The 14,634-nt window shown below is 36.9% G+C and overlaps 2 protein-coding genes and 1 non-coding gene across 6 annotated transcripts; 2 read left to right on the top strand and 1 right to left on the bottom strand.

Annotated features, from left to right (window-relative positions):
• The first annotated feature begins 145 nt into the window (after positions 1 to 145).
• LOC102618695 (UDP-glucuronate:xylan alpha-glucuronosyltransferase 2) lies at positions 146 to 3,553 on the top strand. 2 transcript variants are annotated; one of them, XM_006473823.4, is made up of 3 exons: positions 146 to 485; positions 584 to 1,217; positions 2,244 to 3,552. In XM_006473823.4, the coding sequence occupies exons 1-3, from the start codon at positions 291 to 293 to the stop codon at positions 3,191 to 3,193; spliced, it is 1,779 nt and encodes a 592-aa protein (XP_006473886.2). In that variant the 5' UTR covers positions 146 to 290; the 3' UTR covers positions 3,194 to 3,552. The 2 variants fall into 2 exon arrangements, with proteins under 2 accessions (XP_006473886.2, XP_015384296.2); XM_015528810.3 differs by having other exon boundaries at positions 352 to 490; positions 2,244 to 3,553.
• TRNAR-CCU (transfer RNA arginine (anticodon CCU)) lies at positions 1,370 to 1,442 on the bottom strand. The gene has a single exon. It is a non-coding gene; the product is annotated as a tRNA-Arg (tRNA).
• A 5,205-nt stretch (positions 3,554 to 8,758) lies between the features above and the next one.
• Positions 8,759 to 14,611, top strand: LOC102613729 (protein WEAK CHLOROPLAST MOVEMENT UNDER BLUE LIGHT 1-like). 3 transcript variants are annotated; one of them, XM_006473272.4, is made up of 5 exons: positions 8,760 to 8,944; positions 9,038 to 9,102; positions 9,210 to 9,276; positions 10,143 to 11,028; positions 12,338 to 14,611. In XM_006473272.4, the coding sequence occupies exons 4-5, from the start codon at positions 10,177 to 10,179 to the stop codon at positions 14,216 to 14,218; spliced, it is 2,733 nt and encodes a 910-aa protein (XP_006473335.2). In that variant the 5' UTR covers positions 8,760 to 8,944; positions 9,038 to 9,102; positions 9,210 to 9,276; positions 10,143 to 10,176; the 3' UTR covers positions 14,219 to 14,611. The 3 variants fall into 3 exon arrangements, with proteins under 3 accessions (XP_024951737.2, XP_006473335.2, XP_006473334.2); XM_025095969.2 differs by lacking the exon at positions 9,210 to 9,276 and having other exon boundaries at positions 8,759 to 8,944; XM_006473271.4 differs by lacking the exons at positions 8,760 to 8,944; positions 9,210 to 9,276 and having other exon boundaries at positions 8,952 to 9,102.
• Positions 14,612 to 14,634: the final 23 nt, after the last annotated feature.

Here is a 14,634-nt window from a genome sequence, read left to right as displayed (position 1 = left end):
CGAAATTCCAAATGCAACGTGAGATGACACGTGGAGCTCTTTAAATGGTGGTACGCCCTTTAATTTTTACTCAAATTTCGCTCTGCAAGCCCTCTCAGGCAGGCTATACCCACTACAGCCGAATCCTTCATAAAAATTGCCCATCATCATCACACACACACACGTACATTTCATTATTATATACTTTAAATTCAAAGGTTGTTAGATATATACACACACATATATACATATTTATATAAGTGAGCCCACATTAATTGTTGTGGCTTGGTGTAGCAATTACTTTGGGTGAGATGGGTGTGGGACTTGGCCTGCAGAAGATGATGAAGGCCACTGCTTCAAAGGCTTTGGTTATCAGAATGAACCTGGTGTTTCTTGCATTCTTTTTTATCATATATGTAGGTCTTTTCCTGCAGCCATCATCTTCTATCTATTTTGAGAATGCAGCATCACTTGTTCGGTGCTCACTGCGCGAGTGCCATCACAAGGTAAGGTGAGCCTGCCAAATTAATCTGCCGTGGTAATTAATTAAAATTGAATGTTCTGCTCTGGGAATTAATTGCCCCCACTTGATTAATTTGCATAGGTAGAAAAGGGCATGAAGATGGAGGCAATCTTGGAAGAGAGTAGTAAAGCAAAGCCTAAAAGATTAAACGTGAGCAAGATAGAGGTGCCGAGTTTCATGAATGCAATGGGGAAAGGGGTGAAGATTGGAATGGTGAATATGGATGAATTTGATACTGACGAATGGAAAGTACGTGGAGAAACGATCCCTATAAATTTCGAACCCGTCTCAGAGTATTTTAAATGGCAAGATTTGTTTCCTGAATGGATTGATGAGGAAGAAGAAAGTGATATTCCGTCATGTCCAGAAATACCAATGCCAAATTTCAGAATATATGACAACATGGACGTGATAGTGGCGAAGCTGCCATGCAGGTACCCGGAAGAAGGGTGGGGGAGAGATGTGTTCAGGCTGCAAGTTCATCTGATAGTCGCAAACTTGGCCGTGAAGAAAGGGAAGAGAGATTGGAAGTGGCGAACAAAAGTGGTGTTCTGGAGTAAGTGCAGGCCAATGTTGGAAATGTTTCGATGTGATGATTTGGTGAGACAGGAAGGTGAATTTTGGTGGTACTATCAACCGGTGATTGCGAGGTTGGAACAAAAAGTTTCATTGCCAGTTGGATCTTGTAAGTTGGCTTTGCCTTTGTGGGGACAAGGTATGCCTTCTATCTCACTTCTCCCATCTAAATTACAAAATATACATAGTATTTGTGTTTGTCAAGTTTTGCTACTATAAACAGAACAGAAGGAGAAAAAATAATAATAATAATAAAAGACAATCTCAGACTTTTAGCCAAAACAAGCTAAACGCGCCAGGAAGGGGTCGAACCTTCGACCTTCTGCTTAGGAAACAGACGCTCTATCCACTGAGCTACAAGCGCTCTTTTGACTTTCACAAGCAACCTTTTTTATTTTTTCAGTTTAGTTCTAGCCTTGAACCTGACTCAATCTATTATTTTCACGTTGGAAAAAAAAAAAAAATGTAGAGACAAATTGCTTATGTTTTTCTTGGTGCATGATTTGAGTGCTTTTATTGGTGTGGGTGTCTGATATAAGCTTGCTTAGTATTAAAGTTTAGAATAACCCTTAAGGGGTAGGTGATAATTTTATCTTCATTGTCTGTAGCCCTAATAGGACAACTCTTAAGTGGGAGGTGCTAATTGTAATCTTCACTGTCTGAAGCAACCAACGAATTAAATAGAGGACAAACAAAGTGTTTTGTTTTTATTCACCCGCAAATCTCTGTATGTGAATCTGTGATCAGTCAAAGGTGTTATGATACTTTTTTTAAAAATAAAAATAAAAATCTCCCGCACTCATTCTATCACTATCACAATTAATAAATGTTGAAGCAAGTTAATAGGTGGCAAAATTTAATTGGATATTTTTACACATCATTAACATGATAGAGATAACCTGATCAGATAAGACTAACTCGATCAAATCTTCATGTTATATATTTGGTTGAAAATGTAGCCATTAGCCATCTAAATTTAATTTGATCTTCAAGTGCAAAGCAGCTATCAATCGGCTAGATATGTCATGAATTAATTTGTGGTAGTTTAATTGTATATTCCTCTTCTTGTCTCAAGTAATTAATGCATGTCTCTAAGTGCTACATTGTTCGACTAAGATTGTTGTGTATAATTTGAAGAAATTGACGGCATATGATATCATTTCAGGTGTGGACGAAGTGTACGATCTCTCCAGGATAAAAAGTGCCACAAAGATAGCCAAACGTGAGGCTTATGCCACAGTACTCCATTCATCTGAAGCATACGTTTGTGGAGCAATAACCCTAGCCCAGAGCCTCCGCAAAACCGGCTCAAAACGCGACCTTGTTCTTCTCATAGACAATTCAATCTCAATCCCCAAGCGCGAGGCTCTCACTGCAGCCGGATGGAAGATCAGAATCATCAAAAGAATCCGTAACCCTAGAGCCGAGAAGAAGACGTACAATGAGTACAATTACAGCAAGTTCAGGCTCTGGCAGCTCACTGACTATGACAAGATCATCTTCATAGACGCTGACATAATTGTTTTACGTAATCTCGATCTCCTTTTCCATTTCCCTCAAATGTCAGCTACAGGTAACGACATATGGATCTTCAATTCTGGTATCATGGTCATTGAGCCATCAAATTGCACATTTCGAATACTAATGAGCAAACGTAAGGAAATAGTCTCATACAATGGTGGCGACCAAGGCTTCCTTAATGAAGTTTACGTGTGGTGGCATCGCTTGCCAAGAAGAGTCAACTTTCTTAAGAATTTCTGGGCTAATACAACATTGGAGGCCAGTGTTAAAAATCATCTATTTGGGGCAGACCCGCCGAAGCTTTATGCGATTCATTACTTGGGACTGAAGCCTTGGGCGTGTTACAGAGACTACGACTGTAACTGGGATATTGGGAATCAACGTGTTTATGCCAGTGACGTGGCACACGAGAGGTGGTGGAAGCTTCATGATTCAATGGATGACAAGTTACAGAAGTTTTGTGGGTTAACAAAGCGGAGGAGAATTGATTTGGATTGGGATAGAAAGAAAGCTAGAGAAGCGGGATTACCTGATCAACATTGGAGAATAAATGTTACTGATCCTAGAAGGTCAGAGTCTCATTTGATTGATTAGACTATGCGTCGATTATTTTATTTCTTTTTCATTTTTCATTTTTTTAATTACTTTCGAATTTTGTTTTTTCAGAACGGTGTATACATGGGATGTTTTTATTCCATATAATTTATGTGTGAATAGACAGATTGCATGAGCAATTGCTCCTCCCTCGCTTGTATTTTTGCAGCACATATTTTATACCGATTGTTGGCTTTATTTTCATTTTTTATTTTCATTTTTTATTTGTTTGGACTAGGGATGGCAATTTTTTCCGATGGGATGAGATTCTGCGGGATCTCATCTTATTTGAGACGAGATTGAGATATATTTTTGTCCCATAAAAAAAATTAGGGACGAGAGTGTGACATTTTTTTTTATCCCAAATTACATATGCGGGACGGGAGTGGAATTGATAAATTCCATCCCATCCTGTCTCATTACCGATTAAGAATGAAAATTTTTTCAATTGGGATGAGATCCCGCAGGATCGCATTTCTTTTGGAACGAGATTGGGATATATTTTTATCCCCCAAAAAAATATAAAGACATAATTGATACGTTTTTTCATCCCATTTACTTATACGGGATGGAATTTAACAATCCAAGTACCATCCCGTCCCATTGCCAACCTTAGTTTGGACCCGTACCTCCCAAGAATTTAAGCTCTTAAAAATTATTACTCGACCATGGCCTAGGACTGAGTTTTGTTTCCATATAATACCAGAGATTAGGGAAGATAGTATAGCAACCGGGTAATGCTGTTTGGTTTGCTTGTTCATTTCTTCAATGCCAATTCGGACTTTAACATTTAAACAGCCCTAACACTGCAATGGAGAGATTGTTCTATCATAAGGGTGGGTTTGGAGTGTTTTCGATGCTGTTAAAAGCATTGCCATTACTCATTTAAGAAAGTCGATGATGCGATATTTGATTGAAATGGATAAAGTGGTTTTATGGAATCTATAGATATTTACGAGATGCTATCAAAAAATGCACATGAATTTATGGAAATAGTAATGCTACGTGTAGAGATGTTCTTTTGATTTAAAAAAAAAAATGCATCTCTACATATGGTTATTTCTTGTGGGAAACTATTTGTTTTCAATTGCTTTGCATGAGCATTGACTAGTTCAAAACTTTAAATTTTCCGGTGACAGGGACATTTGCTGTGACCAAGGCTAGTCAAAATTCAGTAAAGGGTGCTTAAATTAGAATATGATTAAATTATATATTATCTAGTTTACTGCAAAATAAATTTTCATCCGATTGATCATCAGTTTTCTGTTTGCTGGTCACTTTATCATCTGAGATATGCTTCGGAAAACGCCAGACCTAATGAAATTATTAAAAGAAAAAGAGAAAAAAAAAAAAGATTGGGTGCAAGGCACGATTTAAATAAGAATCGTGTAAGAAATGTCAAATCAAAGTTTGGTCACACCAACCAAATCCGTATATAAAAATATAGTTTTCGTGGCCCAGAGAAAACGATATGGCAAAATTCTCTGCTTTCTGTAGAGTAAATGTAAAGATAAATAATTCAACTACAATTGGGCAAAGAAAACATTATCTTCAACGTAGTAGTTATTAGTTAGGTTAGTTGATAACCAATGTTTTATCAAAAGAATAACAAATAATTCAAATCCTTACATATGCACGGATCCGAAACATTACTGCACGTGGATAATAACTGTAAATTTTACAACAAAATTAAGAGCTCTTTTTTTTGGGGGGGGGGGGGGGGGGGGGGGGGGGGGTGGGGGAGGGAAGACCAGAACAAATATATAACAGCTGATTACTCGGTCATATAAACTAAAACGGATCAGTTCAAGGATCATCTGATTTTCTTTTGCGAATGGAATTCTTGTTGAATTGGTCGATCCAATATTAGAAGATTGAGGATCCAGTTCAACTCGATTCGCTGGCTGATATTGGGCCGGATCTAGTGATGGTTTTTGGTTCTTTGTGAATGGACCCAAGGCATCACAAGTCACTAACGTGCGAGCTACTTACCCCACGAGTTTCCTCATTAGCCCCTAGTCAAAATACAAAACAACGCTGATATTTGTCTCTGGTCAAATCTTGAAATTGGCTGAAACGACGCTGTTTTGTCTATTAATTTTTTTTTTTTTTCATTTGCTATGAACGACGACGTTTGGCTTGGATAAATCAAAAAAGCATCAACAAAACTTAGTTGCTTCTTTGTCTTCGTTCTCCTCATTTCATGAGACAACCATGTTTCACCAGACAATCGCAACTCAACTGCGCAACAACAACCCAACTGCAGATTGTCTTCCTTCAGACTCTGGTTGCAGCAGTCTTTGCATCATTACCATTTACCAAGCCCTTGAATCTGGTCCACTTTCCTTGTAAAACTGGCAGGCATTTTTTTTTTTTTTTGCTCCACGATGCCACCCATTTGTTTCCTTCGAAAGGGTGGTTTGTGTCAATTATTACAACTATCAGCAAAGAATCTTGAGAAATTTTGCTTTAAGAGAATATTGTTGGTGCACATAATTTGATCTTTTGTCGTCTCTTACTCTGTACATATACAAGTTATTATATACATCAGCTCCAGTGTGGGAATAATCATATTTCTAGGAATAATTATAAGTATGCTGCTACACGCATATGTATATATAAAAGCCCATAATTAAACATCTAACCCCCTCCCCCACTTCCCCTTTTTCTTAGATATATTAATGCTTCAATCGATTTTGGTTTTTTTAAGTTATAACAAGTCGTTCAACAATGTTATCAACACGCAAGAATCAATCTTCTGTTAGGGACGATGCCGAAAATCAATCTTCCAAGGACAATGTCGAAACTCGTCCAAGTTGAAGCCGCTGATGTTTGCGTGATTAAGGGTTCTGCAGCAAAGTGAACGAAGAGGAAAGAAGAAGCATGGTTATGTTTTTTTTGACTTTATGCAAGCCAAAACGACATCATTTCACAATAAATCAGGACAAAAAATAAAAGCGCTAAAACAACGCCGTTTTGACTCGTTTCGGGGTTTGACTCGGGATTTGACCCGAGGCAAACATCATTTCCAATACAAAATGGACGTACTCTCTCTTATTCACTTTTTTCTTTTGTTAATGTCTTCTCACCTACCTCAAGCTGTTAGAATAGAGAACCTCTCGATCTGTTGTTTCTTCTTTAGTTCTTGTTCTCTTATTCTCTTACTGACTTTCAATTTTTTTTTCTCCAACAAAACAAACGGTTGAGTGGGTAGAAAGTGATTTTAAAAAGTTAAAAATTAATTTTAGTGTTTGGTAGTTTTTTAAATCGCTTTGCAAAATCACCATGACAATAGATTTTGAAAAATAAAAACAGAATATCTTTTCAAAGTATAATTTTGAGAAGTTTTATACTTGAATACAATTTCATACATATCCTCATGTATATTATCAAAATTCAAAAGTATCCTTATTAATATAAAAGCATTAAATTTAAATAGATCATTATTGTCAATTATATTGAGATAACAAAATAAAAAAATAAAATTAATATATTTATTTTAGTTATCAATTGTTACACATACACAATTTAAAAAAAAAACTATATGCACGTTTGTAAATGTGTAAATAAATTTTATTTAATATTATGTTCATTTTAGTAATTTATATTCTTTAGCAATTTAATAACAAGATTTACTAAATACATACTACTGCTTTTAAAACTTACAAAACTTTTAAAAATAAATTTTATTAAATATTTAACTAAGTCTCTTCACCTTTGATTATTTCTAAAGTACTGCAACAATTATTTTTAAAAAAAAGTCTATATACATGTTTATAAAAAAAATTATTCAATATTATATTCATTTTCGTAATTTATAATCTTTTAGCAGTTTAACAGTAGGACTTACTAAATATATACTATCACTTTTAAAACCCACAAAAATCTTAAAAATAAATTTTATCAAATATTTAAATGATTATATTCACAGTTGGTTATTTGTACAACATAATTAGCAACAATTATTTTAAAAAGCTCAGTATTACCAAACTAGACCTTACTCCTTTATTTTATCTCACTTTTTATATATCATGACCCTATTTTGCAAATTTGTAACTGAGTCCCACTCAGCCATTACATCACCAATTTTACTAGAACATGAAATCGTTTTTTTTAACATAGAAATGAAATTATTTAAAATAAAGACTTCAAGAGTTTGGAGTTGAATAATGTACATCGAATATATTTTTCTTCCCATGCATTTTGCAACGCCACCTGAACCTTTAAAATAAAAAGAAAATGCAAATCTCCATAGATCGCCTCTTTGTATTAATCTAGACTTAAAAAATGAGCAGCTAATATTATTTTATTTTAACTAATTAAATAATTATGGTTGGAAAATTCCCTCATTGTTATTATTTTTAAACATTAGCGTGGTACACATTAATAAGTTTCCATCAAATTGTGATCTGTGAATTATGTGATTTGCGAATCAGAGTTTGCAGACCAGTTGTCCCAAACGGACCCTTCGTTTTGATATGCAGTCTCTAATGTCCAATGATGCTTGCCCATCACATTATTCAATGCAAGGGTCAGTTTCAGAAAGATTTTCAGCTGAGTTCGGCATGACGTGGTTTTATCAGACCTGCCATGGTATCCAAATGTATCATACGCTTTTTCTTTTTCTTTTTTCTTTTTTTTTTGGTTAATAACAAGATTGCCCACCACTCCACAAACGCAATTACACACCTCCCAAGCTTCGTATCTGCTGCTAGTCCCAGACCCCCCCAGATTCGTCCTTCTTCCGATTTCCAAACTTTCTATTTCTGCATTTGCTTCGGAAAAGAAAAACGCTATTGGGGTTCACTTTGAAACTCCAGAGCCAAAACTAGCGAGCTCCCAGGTCACTGACCTCAGGCACACTTTCAATTTTCAACGTTGATCCAACGGCTCTTGTTTCTCGCCACGTAGGCGCTCTGACATCAGATTATTTTCCCTCCACAGTGATTATGAATAATTTGGCCATCAAGTTGTCTTGTCATTTTCGATCTTGACCGTTTGCGAGGACTATTACATGGCTCAAAGTGCCTGTCACTTATCTCTCATGACAATACTATCCTTACCAGCTTCCATACATTGTACAACAAATTCACGTAAATTGATAAGTACTTGAATAGTTGGAGGAATATAACGGTGCTCGCTGATGAAAGCTCAACCACTCTCCTCTAAGAGAGTGGAGTGTAAATTTCACTCGTGACTCGTGATGGGCGGTGGCTTTAATTTATTATATTTTATTTAATCATAATGAATTTACTTTTTATTATTAGCATTTTTAAAGATTTAGTAACAGAGGGGGGAAAAAAAGAACTCCTCGTTTCTAAAATGTTGATATATATATATATATATTCTGACGTGGATTTTCATATATTTGTTTTTTCGGTTCAACTAAAAACGATCAAATTAGCGACGGAGTCGTGGGAGAGCCTAGCTGAATTCAGCTGACTGCTGAGCTTTCAAATCCAATCCAAAGCCACCCTGTTTTTAGTCAAACACAATTTTCTCTTCTAAGATTCTTTAGGGGAAAAAATAATAATTATTATGATTATTTTTAAGTTTTAACAAAAGAAAATGGGATACTTGATATAAATAAAAAATAGATCAAAACAAATCTGGAAGGAGAGAAAGGGAGAGCGTACAGGTGGATCTAGTCTGTGACTGTAATGCAAACTACTATAGGCCGGCTCCACCCCCACGCTCTTGTCCAAGCCTGAAGCGTCTCTTTCCGCTAATTTCTCGTTCCTATTTTTAACAGTAATAATTTCGACCTCCACTTTTTTAAATTTGCTAAATTTAATTTCCATAACTCTTTCTTTTCTTTTTTTTTTCTTTGTATGGAATTTTCAGAGGTCATCATTATCTTTTCGTTTCGACTCATCTCTTTTTCCATCGTTCATTTCTTGTGAATCCAGGTACGTTCCTTGTTCTCTTGCTTTCACTTTTAATTAGTTGATATGTTTAATTGTTGCTTAATTTCGTGATTGAATCTTGAATTGAATTATTAAATCCTGACATCCAGTATCGGGATAATTCTACGTTGACTGCCGTAATCGAGCCCGTATATATTTGCTGGATTGAAACGACAAGTGAGTCTCAATTAATTGATTCATTAAAATTTTGAATTAATTTTTTTTTTTTTTGGTTATAGTTTTTTCAATTGGCAAAATGTTTTAGCCTTTTTTCCTTTCCTGTATGGATGGATTGCTATTAATTTTCTGCTTATGCATGGATGATTTTCTACTTTCATGAATGCAGATTATTTTTGAAAACTTAAATCTGGCTCCATTTTGTTATTAACAAACTATAAATGATGTTAGAAAGATGTGTGCTTTAATTAATTATTGGTGGATATGGTTGCCAAACTGTTTAACTTGCGTTCTAAATTCGATTGGAATACTTGGAAGGTTAAAAGTGTTTCTCTTAATCACAAAAGACCCAAATTAACAGAGGAGCATTTGGTAACAAGCTAGGTTGAAGCATTTCACTGTATTGATCATAATTATGGGCTTCTGATGCTGACTAATGAATGCATCTAATGGGTTCTGCTTTCCCCGATTATCATTTGGCTATTAGATCTCATGTTCGGATTTCAACTTTTGAATTAACTATTGCTGGAGCTATCATTCTTGTTAGTGGAAAGCTCTAGCTAATTATTTTGGGCTTTTAATCGAAACAATAGTAAATTCTCCATTGGTGCTCACTTGCGGATGTCCATACGAAATAAAATGCGGATGGAGCTAAAAGACAAGCACACTATTTTTTTTTTACTGCATTAGACTTTGTGTTTTTTGTCTTTTAGCTCCGTCCACATGAATTTTTCGTGAGGACGCTTGCACCTGAGCATGACCAGTAAATTCTCTTACTGCATATATTGTGAGGGATTAATGTGAGATTTTGGCTCATTTTTTATTTGATAATTTAATTATTTAAGTCCTTATTATTTAAATTTCAGCATCTTCGGGGCACTCCTTAATAATTCGTAAGGAATGGAGGATGTTAAAATCGCTGAAGAGATGCCTCCTCCAGAGTCTACTTTATCTCCCAAAGCTGATAATGGTTCTTCCAGTGAGCTTCCGGAAGACCCAGTTACTAATAGAAAAGTATCTAATGAGTTGTCAAATATGGAAACTTCTAAACCAAAACCCGTAGAAGATACTGCTGATGTCCCGGTTGGGGGACAGGATGAAGTCCTTTCAGCAGACAATTCAGTTTCAAATTCAGCGGTTGCAATTGATGAATCAGAGACAGACCATAGGGATACTGTGATGGAAGATTCTAAAACTGAAGCCACGCAAGATAACCCTAATGGAAAGCAATCTCAAGATGATGGTTCTGTCATTGATTCCCATGTTCATACTGATAACAGCGATATACCCTCTGTTTCCTCTCCTCAGGTACATGATTCTAGAGATGACCAACGCATTGAACCATCAGATAAGCTTGCTCTGCCCCATACAGAGCTGGCCAGTATTGCTGTGAGAGCACCAGGAACTGTCGATTCTCCTAAACATGTTTTGGATTCTCCTAAACCTGGTGATTCTCCTAAATATGTTTTGAATTCTCCTAAACATGTTTTGGATTCTCCTAAATCTGGTGATTCTCCTAAATATGTTTTGAATTCTCCTAAACATCTCGTCAATTCCCCCAAGCATGTTTTTGGTTCTCCTAAACAATTTGGTTCTCCTAGATATGGTATCAGTTCTCCTAAACTTGCGAAGCAGGGTGAAATGAAGAGAGGTCTTATTGATACAACAGCACCTTTTGAGTCAGTTAAGGAAGTTGTGTCAAAGTTTGGTGGAATTGTTGATTGGAAAGCCCATAGAATGCAAACTGTGGAGGTATATGTCTTTTGGCTTTGTTATTAGATTGACTTATTTTGCTGCATTGTATTAATTATGATTCCTTTATACCACTGCGTGGTTGACCTACTGTATGCACTCTAATAATGCTTGCTAATATTTGGTCATGATATTTTTGTTGCGCCTTGCTGCAAAGCTAAAACAATAAGTTTGTTTCGTATACAGCAATTGTCAAAGTGATTATGTATAATTGGAGTGCGTGTCATTAAATTGGTGAGCTATTGTGAAGTATGGTGCAATGATGGCAGTTGTAAAGGCAATGACCTGAATAAAATGGTGATGAGTTGTTGGCTAGTTGCATTTATGAGATGTGTTAGCTATAGAGAAGGTAAAGGAGGCCATATTGGTATCTTAGTGGTGAGGAGCTAGGCATTGTGAAGGTGGCGATGATAGAGAAGATTTCTCAAAGCCAGAATACCTGTAGATGCCCTTGTTGAAATTTCATGGACCTTTCATTTCTTTGGTTTAATTGTCCTTGATCTCAAGTTTTCTTTTTCTGAAGTCTCAACTTAATATCATTTTCACTTTGTCTTTACTGCTTTCAACATCACAATTAAAATAAAATTAAGGTGTGTGTTTTGTTATTAATTTTACTGAATAAACTGGCTAGGATTTTTGAAGTTGGTGTAAGGATGCATTCCACCTTAACAGATTTGTGACACGGGGGAATTAATGAATGATTACTTGCTGAGATATCATGGAAATGAACTTAGGTGCCTTGTGAGGACTACAGATAATATGTTTCTGTTTTGAGTCCATCTTCCTAAGAGATACGGTATCATTAAAGGCAGCTTTATTATTACAGTGATACAAATTAAAGGAAATTACTCTTTGCATATTAGGGTTATGTGATCGTCTGCAGCAGCACTTCTGTCACTTGTTGAGGTGGGAGTTGTTATAGTTGTGAGGTTATAGTGCTGGGTATGTTTGGTGGTTGGAATGACACAAGGGCTAAACATATGCTTGATATCAACCAGAAAGAAAGCATTCTGTTTCTCTGCTTATGGAAAATGATTTCTTTCTGATGTTTTATTTAATATTATTTTACCATTTTTAAGAATGAGAAGAGTACTCAGTTTTTGACTTATTGTCAAAAGTTTATTTCTTGAATCTTGCTATTTCCCCACTTTCTTTATCCATTTTGTTCTTCTTCATCTTCTTAAATGTTTCAAGGAATGCTAATGTGAAGACTTGACTTTGAAAGTTGCATTGTATAGCAATGTGATTTACAAAAAAATTGTTTCTTCCAAAAATTGACTTTTATTAAATTCCTTCTCTGGTCATTTAGAGGCGCAAATATGTGGAGCAAGAACTGGAAAGGTCACATGAGGAGATGCCTGAATACAGGAAAAGGTCTGAGGCCGCTGAAGTGGCAAAAAACCAAGTACTCAAGGAGCTGGACCAAACTAAGAGATTAGTAGAGGAACTAAAACTTAATCTGGAGAGGGCACAGACCGAAGAACATCAGGCAAAACAAGACTCTGAATTAGCCAAGCTCAGGGTGGAGGAGATGGAGCAAGGCATTGCTGATGATGCCAGTGTTGCAGCCAGGGCACAGCTTGAGGTTGCCAAAGCCAGGCATGTTGCCGCAGTTTCTGAGTTGAAATCTGTTAAAGACGAGGTGGAATCATTGCGCAAGGATTATGCTTCTTTGGTGACTGAAAAAGACATAGCTGTAAAGAAGGCTGAAGAGGCTATTTCTGCATCCAAGGAAGTTGAGAAAACAGTGGAGGAACTGACCATTGAGCTAATTGCTACCAAGGAGTCCTTAGAGTCTGCACATGCTGCTCATCTGGAGGCAGAAGAGCAAAGAATAGGGGCAGCAATGGCCAGAGATCAAGATTCTCACCTTTGGGAGAAGGAATTGAAGCAGGCAGAAGAGGAACTTCAGAAACTTACCCAGCAAATTCTTTCAGCAAAGGACCTTAGATCAAAACTAGACACTGCTTCAGCCTTGCTACTTGATTTGAAAGCTGAATTATCAGCTTATATGGAATCCAAACTGAAAGAAGAATCCAATGAAGAAGGACATTCAAATGGTGAATTGGAGGAACCAGAGAGGAAAACTCATACTGATATACAAGCAGCGGTTGCTTCCGCAAAGAAGGAACTGGAAGAAGTGAAGCTAAACATTGAGAAAGCTACTGCTGAAGTCAATTGCTTGAAGGTGGCAGCCACATCCTTACAATCAGAGCTTGAAAGGGAAAAATCGGCCCTTGCTGCCATTAGGCAGAGAGAAGGAATGGCATCAGTCGCAGTTGCTTCTTTGGAAGCTGAGCTGGACAGGACTCGGTCTGAAATAGCTCTTGTTCAGATGAAAGAGAAAGAAGCTCGGGAGAAGACAGTAGAGCTACCCAAGCAACTACAGGTAGCAGCCCAAGAGGCTGACCAGGCCAAGTCACTTGCTCAGGCCGCTGGTGAAGAGCTTCACAAGGCAAAGGAAGAAGCAGAGCAGGCAAAGGCTGGAGCAAGTACCATCGAGAGTAGATTAACTGCCGCACGAAAGGAGATAGAGGCTGCCAGGGCATCCGAAAAGTTAGCTTTAGCTGCTATCAAAGCATTGCAAGAGAGTGAATCAGCTCAAAGGACTGATGATGTGGATTCTCCTACTGGTGTAACACTTTCTTTAGAGGAGTATTATGAGCTCAGCAAGCGTGCCCATGAGGCAGAGGAACAGGCCAACATGAGGGTGGTTGCTGCCATCTCTCAAATTGAGGTAGCAAAAGCATCTGAGTTGAGAAGCTTGGAGAGGTTGGAAGAAGTCAATAAGGAGATAGCAACAAGGAAAGAAGCGCTGAAAGTTGCGATGGAGAAAGCTGAGAAGGCCAAGGAAGGCAAGTTGGGTATAGAACAGGAGTTGAGAAAGTGGAGGGCAGAACATGAGCAACGAAGAAAAGCCGGTGAATCTGGTCAAGGTGTAAACTCCACAAAAATCCCGACACCAAGTTTGGAGGAGAAGAAAGATTCAAAGAAGTATGACCGCATGTCGTCGGCTGCCGCTGTTCCTAATATGACAAGCCCAAAGGCATCTATGCAAGGAAGTAACACTGAAACTGAATCATCTCCAGAAGCCAAGGGTCCAAAGAAAAAGAAGAAGTCATTGTTTCCAAGGCTTTTTATGTTTTTGGCTCGAAGGAGATCACATGCATCTAAGTCATCATCAACATAAAGCTTCACAAAAAAATATATGTAATTATTTTCTGTTGTGATTTTACCTTTCTTTTCGTTGGGGAACATTTCTCCTTGCAGTGACCATGAGAGCTGGATATATGAAGAGTTTTACTCGGATGTAAATGCTGGTGATTGTTGTATGTATGATATTGAATTATACTTTTTTTTTCCTCACAGAAATTATTTGTATGGTGGTTGGATTCTGGAGAATGTAATAAGTCTGTAATGTGTTTGATTGGGTTAGGAAAAATGAGTAAGATGGTTCAATGATGTATAGGATTGAATGTTTGAACCAAAGCTCCTGAGAAGATATGCTTGAGCTAGTGAAAGGATTTGGGACTTCTGTTTCTTATGGAATTCGCAGTAAAATCATTATTATTTTTGTTTTGTATGCCATGGTATTATTAACTTCAT

Source organism: Citrus sinensis, chromosome 5 (genome assembly GCF_022201045.2).
Source record: "Citrus sinensis cultivar Valencia sweet orange chromosome 5, DVS_A1.0, whole genome shotgun sequence".
In the NCBI taxonomy this organism is placed as follows: domain Eukaryota; kingdom Viridiplantae; phylum Streptophyta; class Magnoliopsida; order Sapindales; family Rutaceae; genus Citrus; species Citrus sinensis.
This window is presented reverse-complemented; position numbering and strand designations above follow the sequence as displayed.